This window comes from Gymnoscopelus braueri (assembly GCF_963280865.1).
Source record: "Gymnoscopelus braueri genome assembly, chromosome: 13".
Classification (NCBI taxonomy): domain Eukaryota; kingdom Metazoa; phylum Chordata; class Actinopteri; order Myctophiformes; family Myctophidae; genus Gymnoscopelus; species Gymnoscopelus braueri.
The window spans coordinates 16,359,655-16,366,157 of NC_137615.1; the positions used below are offsets into that span (position 1 = coordinate 16,359,655).

The 6,503-nt window shown below is 45.7% G+C and overlaps 1 protein-coding gene across 1 annotated transcript; it reads right to left on the bottom strand.

The window, feature by feature from the left end:
• Positions 1-4,437: 4,437 nt before the first annotated feature.
• On the bottom strand, positions 4,438-6,213 carry LOC308098894 (grainyhead-like protein 3 homolog; the record flags this gene model as incomplete). The annotated part of the gene is made up of 1 exon (XM_080447357.1): positions 4,438-6,213. One exon carries the CDS (start codon positions 6,211-6,213, stop codon positions 4,438-4,440), a length of 1,776 nt encoding a protein of 591 aa, XP_080303483.1.
• Between the last annotated feature and the right edge of the window lie 290 nt (positions 6,214-6,503).

The following is a 6,503-nucleotide window of genomic DNA, read 5'->3' on the forward strand; positions in this document are numbered from 1 at the left end:
AACTCAAACGGCGCTGAGTCGACTAGTAGAGCATCGGCCGGTCAGCGCGGGCACTCGCGCCTGGAGGCGCGAGGGCGCGCTTCCTCGGCCTCAAGCTCCACTTAGTCGGCGCGCCTCCGTCGTGGACAAGCGTGTGCGTGTGCACGCGTGTTCAGCGTTCCCCTAGCGTAGCTTCCTGGTTGCTATGTGGGGGGAACAACAAAAGACAGGTCCGCGTCGGCACATCAAAGCCCCGCCTCTCCGCGTTCTCCTTCTCCTCCTCGGAGGAGGAGGAGAAGGAGGACGGTTTATTTCGCGAGGAGGAGGAGGAACCTCCTCCTCGCGAGCCTCGCGTAATAAACCCCCGCCTCGCAGTGCCGCGTCCTTCTCCTCCTCCTCCTCGCGAGCCTCGCTAATAAACCCTATCTCAAAATGCCCCGCCTCGCCCCGAAGCCCCGTGCCTAAAAACGAGCGCTCTGTCTTCAATCTACCTGGTTCTCCATTCACCCTGTGACATATACACGCCAAGCTGGAGTTTGAAGAAGTACGGAAACTGGATACCGATTGAACGTCAATCTGAGGTTCAGTCAGTGGAACCATTAATGCACGGTTTGGCGATTAAACAGCTATTTTATCAAGATTTTGACTCCTGGAAAGATACACAGTCAAGTAGAGAGGATTAGAAGACAAAGAACACAGACTCTTGAGTCAGGAAGAGAATTATTGGAAGGGTGATCAGTCTTTGCACCAAAATTTCCAGAATTTGGAAATTTGCTCATCTCCAATGCCCTGGCTGAGCTTGTAGATTGGATAGTTTGAGCTAGGAGATTTGGCGTAGAGGGGAAAAGGAGAGAGCCCCATGGTATAGAGCCCTGGCTGACTCCTGCCTACTAAGTATAGGGTTTAAAAGTGGTTACAAATATCTATATAGTTCATGGAAAAGAAACTTTCATGTGGATTAATTTGCGTTTCAGTTGGCATAAAAGACACATTACAAATGAAGTGGCATGCCAATAATACAGTAGCCTATACTGTACACTCATGAGCTAAAACATGCTGTCTTCCTGAAAGCTGAGATCTGGGGATTGGCCCCGCTGTAGAAACCATGAGTTAATGCTTTACAACACATGTTGCTCGCTATTGGTTTGCTTTTTTTTTGGTTTTTATACAGTCTTGCAAATTATTTTGCTGACCAAACAGTGCAGCCGCAAGTGCACTTGAGAAAATAATGATTAAAAAAACAAGTGAGAGAGCTCTGAATCCTGAGCCAGCTGTAAGTATTACTGAGGCATTCACAGAAAGATAAGGGGTGATAAGTGTTCCCCCCCTAAAGATCCAGATTCAAAGCAGCGTTTCTTTCCCCTACTGTTAAGGGCTTGATATACTTCATTGCACGTGGTGTCGCATGCACCAAAAATAGCAGATCTTGGGTGAGGAACACCAGCACGCAACTATAATAAATCTAGTTTAGATAATGAAAACACCCCTGGAGATGCTATAGCTCTGTAATCTGACATTTGCATAATTTCTTGTGAGCAATATCACAAGCTAAATACATTCAAAAGATAACTTGCTCTATAACACTCCTAACTGCAACTGGAAGACTATACCAGCTGTTTTACGTAGTAGACTGATACGCTTTGAAAACGTTAATTACCCCATAAAACACAAAGCCAGAGACCCAAGAGCAACAAAAGCAGACAGATGAGGACAGATGTGGAGGTAATTCCGAAAAAACAGGCTTTCAGTCTTTCTGAAACCACAGATATGAGCTATAATAATAACATGATGCGACGCAGCATTTATTCAACCTTTGGATTCAACAAATACACTTTGAGAAACTTCCATGTAAGAGACTATTCTGGCAAAGTAAGATTCAAAGCAACATTCATTTTAATGTGCACACATTGACTCATCATTTTGCCTGAATGCTCGGCTGCTTAATTTAGCCTGACATTTTCTTGGATTGCAATTATAGCTTTTGTTCCTTTGGCTTTTTAAAAAAATGGTGTTTAAGTCATTACTAGCAAATTAAAATGTAATAATGGTAATGGTATTAAAGAAAATGAGATTTGTGATGGTTTACCATTGATTAAGCAGCTTGGATGGTGATATTTGGGTGTTGATAAGCCATAATTGTAATTACGCAGGGTATATTAATGCCAGATTTGAGATAGTTTAGCATATTCACCAAACAAGATCATTTAGAATGAACAGTATTTCTCCCTTGAGGCACATTTTATCACTGTTTGCCTGTGATATAACAGGCAAACAGCCCCAAAGACACAATGCCAGCACTATTTGACTCCACTGATTCTGAAAACAGAATTTAAAGGAGGGGGACTTTATTCTGCAATATAGAAAAGTGCTCAGCGCTGTGTGTGTACTCACCAAATAATTAATTCCTAAGACTTGGACTCAGATATTGTCCTCTAGTTTCATATCCATTTGGAAGTTCTGCCACAAAATGTGTGTTTAGTAAAATATCTCCACTTTTCCACAAGATTAACACGGACAACAATCTCTCTCTCGAGGCCGGACCTGAAATGACTGCTGGACTGAACTTATGAAAACTTCCTTTGGAAACAGTCGACGTTTGGGAAGCACAAACGAATGGGGCACACATGACAGGTGCGTTGCGATTGGTGCGGGGTAATGAATCACACCACCTGCCAATTGTGTGCCCCATACATTTGTGCTTCCCAAAGGAAGTTGTGATATGTTCACTCAGTCCTGCACTAATTTCTGGCCCCTTGCCCGGACAGAAAGTTGTCCGTGTGCAGCTCGTGGAAAAGTGGAGATATTTTACTAAACACACGTCTTCTGGCAGAACTTTCAAATGGATATGAAACTAGAGGACAATATCTGACTCCAAGTCTTAGGAATTAATTATTGGGTGATTACACACACAGCGTGGAGCACTTTTATGCCGCACAAATCAGTCTGCTAACCGTACACGGATGGGACCAATCTATGGCTGTGTATTTGGAATACATGAAATGTATGTAAGATCACAGACATTCATTCTAGAGCCAGAGTGGAGGCTGAAGACAAAGCGTGACCATGCCTTTCCTGTCAGAGCTCGGGACTATTCATTTCGTTGACTAATAAGACTATGACAAAAAAAACATTTGTCGACTACCTTTTTTCACTGAGACAACTAAATAAAAACTAAATAAACACGAAATAAAAAACTATAAGCTATTGTAGCACTACCCCTTTAATGGCAGACGCAGTGCATAAAAAGGGTGGCCAGTTTTGCGGCCTTCTGTTTGGCCAGAAGCCTACATTTGGGTGTTTGGTGAAAGGCTTGAGGTTTACAGCCTAATACTGGGTAAGGAAACTTGTGAACCAATGTTATGCTTTTGTAATTCATATTGGCAATATGGTGACAGGTTTTAATGAGTAGCATTCTATATGTGTGATTTTATTTAATGTAGGAAGGAGGACAACTAACCTTTAACTGTTTTCCCCACCCGTGTCATACTTCATATTCGATATTAGAGACTGGGTTTTTGTCAAGGATTGTATATTGGGTGCATGTGCAATAGTAGGGCTGAGATAATGGGTATATTATACTGGGCCATTAATCAATTTTGCGTGGCTTGGATTGTGTTTGCTGTGTTTACTCATTTACTCATTTGCTTTTGGTTTTACGTGTTCATATTATTTAGATTTTCTTATTTGCTGTGTAGGACTATTTAGAGGCCCCTTTAGTAGGCCCTGAAGCCTTCGCCCCTATCGCCTATTTGACCCGTGGGCTTATAGTCCCATTTAATGGCCACAAAGGAGATAGCTATGGTTTGCATGAGAAAGGGCACCATTGGCTTTTCATAGCCTGTTGCAAGCAGCAAGAATGATATCATCTGACTGGGGTGCTCCTTCCATTCCGACATCTCACCACTCCGACTAGTGGCTTCCGCGTGCGGTTATGGTTAGGGTTAGGGTTAGGTATAGGGTTCGTCAACGTCGGAAAGGCGACATGTCGGAAAGGAGAAATGCACCCCATCTGACAATGCTGATAACTGTTACATGACTGTAACAGATCATGTACAGAATTTGTCTAAAAACTCATACTGAAATATGTCACAATTCATGGTACATGGATTAAACTATTCAAACACAAAACAAGTTCATATTAATTTTTATTTACAACAAATATTTACAGCATAATACAATTGCTCTCACGTTACAGTATATAAAATACTTAAATCAACAATACTAATAAAATAAAATAAAAAACAGAACCAGTAGGAGAACACTGGGCGGGTGGTATTTACAAAGGCAGTGGCTAAAAAAGGTTGCGTGATTTGACATGAAACTGGGAGCACTTTTTGTTCAGTTCAGTTTCCTAGGTTAGGTCGGCTGGTCTACAGCAATTGTGGCAGGGCAGTGCTTTCTCAGAGGGTTGAAATTGCCAGCTAATGCTATAATTTGTCGAACAGGTGTCTGTCTTCTTCATAGCTCGGCGAGGGTGATCTGGAATTGACCAGGTGTGGCTTGGGAGATATCGATGAGGAAGGTGGATCGGTTACTGTAGTGTTCAATAATGTTGTCGTCCATGTTGACAAAAATCCCTCTTTTGCACTTCTTGAAAATGTTCCCAATGGTGTCCTTTTGCATGCCGTACTTTTCTGAAATAGCTTCTCTCAGGCCTGTCACCGTGGGACTGTTGAGCATGAGCGCATAAAACACTTCTTCAGTCTCTGCTCTCACGTACAGCAGAACTCTCTGTGAGTCGTCCTCGCGGGCCCGCTTGCTGGGAGGAGGGCTACTCTGGTCTCTGTCGGGATGCAACCGCTTCATAGAACATCGTTCAACCTCATCCAGAGTTGTCAGGGGAGCGGCCAAGCCACAACGTTGCAGGTCGGAGAGGTGCATCTCTGGGATGAAAAGCACGGGCTGGGTGACATGGTCATCCACGGCCTGGAGGAAGGTGCGGTCATTGCTCATGGAGCTGGACACCAAACCCTTGTCGGCGCTGGTTTCATTAGAGTTCTTGGCTCCCCTCCTCTTTGTCCTCTTCCTCTCCTCATCTCTCATCTTCCTCTCTGCACCATTATCACAGAAGATCTTGATCTGGCAGGCAGCCCTGTGTATCAACCGGTCGGTTCCTGTGCTGAAGTCATACGTGTCTATCTGTAGTTTGAGTGGCAGTCCCTTCACACCCTTCTGTGAGGAGAAATCAGTGCTCAGAGAGTTGATGCCAATGTACACCTTAGCCTCTTCATTGGGGTTCCAGATGAAGGAGAGCGCATTGAAGGCCACCTCCTCTACATGGCTGATGCCACTGAACACTTCTTTATAGTCGGCTATGTCAATGACCCTCTGCTTGATGGTAGGCTGACGTGCATGCCAGTGATTCCAGCAGCGAAGCTGCACCTCTGGGGTCCTGTTGTCGTTTTCAAACACAGCCATGACCACCGTCTTGACCGCGACGACTGCAAGGCCAGCAGTGCTTTCTATTCCGTGGAGGGTGATGGGGTAGAACTGTCCCTTGTTCAGGTAAACCGTGGGCAGTTCACACGGCTTGGGTGGGGTGGCCGGCGGAGCGCCCAGGGTGAACTGAAATTCGCTCCTGTACCCCTCGGGAGGGGGGCTGCTGGTGTAGGAGTCTGAGTAGACGGGGCTAGACGGCTCCTCGGAGAAGGGGTCGCTGTAGGGAAGAGCCTCTGCGTTGGCCTCGGGGAAAGCGCCCACAGGCCACTTCTGCAGCAGCGGATAGTCATAGATGTTGTTGAGGTCCTGCTTGTCGGGGGTGTCTGCCAGCACACCGACTGTGGTCAGGGTGGCATAGACATCAGATGCGGCGGGGGCCACCGAGACGGGCAGAGAGACGCTCTGCTTGGCGGGGCTGCAGACGGGAGAAGTTGGCGCTTCCTGGGGGAGGCTGGACGGAATTTTGTCAGACAGCATCTTCATGATACTGGGGGGTGTCTCCAAGGAAACCAGCTCGGGGGACGAGTTACTAAGAGTCCTCTCTGTTGGCTTGTAGACACTGCTGCCGTCGTTGCAGGGAGACATTTTGCTGTCTTTAAGGTTCTTGCACTGCTCATAGAGCGTGGAGAGAGTTGTCATGTCCTCCGTTTGGTGAGATCTGGACTTGGACCTGCTCAGGTCAGTCATGGGGCTCTCCAGATAGTTCCAGGAGTCCATGAAGTTGTTTGTGTAGCGGTTATAGTTGAAGTTCTTGTTCTGTTGGACCAGTCCCAGAGTCTCAGTATCTTTGGTCATGTCTTCAGTCACAGTGGAGATATTTTCCTTTTAAGTTGTATTCTCTTTAACCAGGTGTGTGTTCCTCTCTCAGTGTTATAAGTCAGTCTAACTAACAACAGAGATGATCAGACATGTCTAGGTTAGGTTAGGTGAGTCAAGAGTTGTGATTCCTCCTCATCGGGCCCAGATTTATTTAAGGCCAGCAGATAGTTTCTCCCACTCTTCCTCTGATTGGTCGCGAGCCTTCAAGCAGGTGTCTGATAGGACAGGTGTAGAGGGATTAACCCTTCCTGGGCTGGGAAGAAACT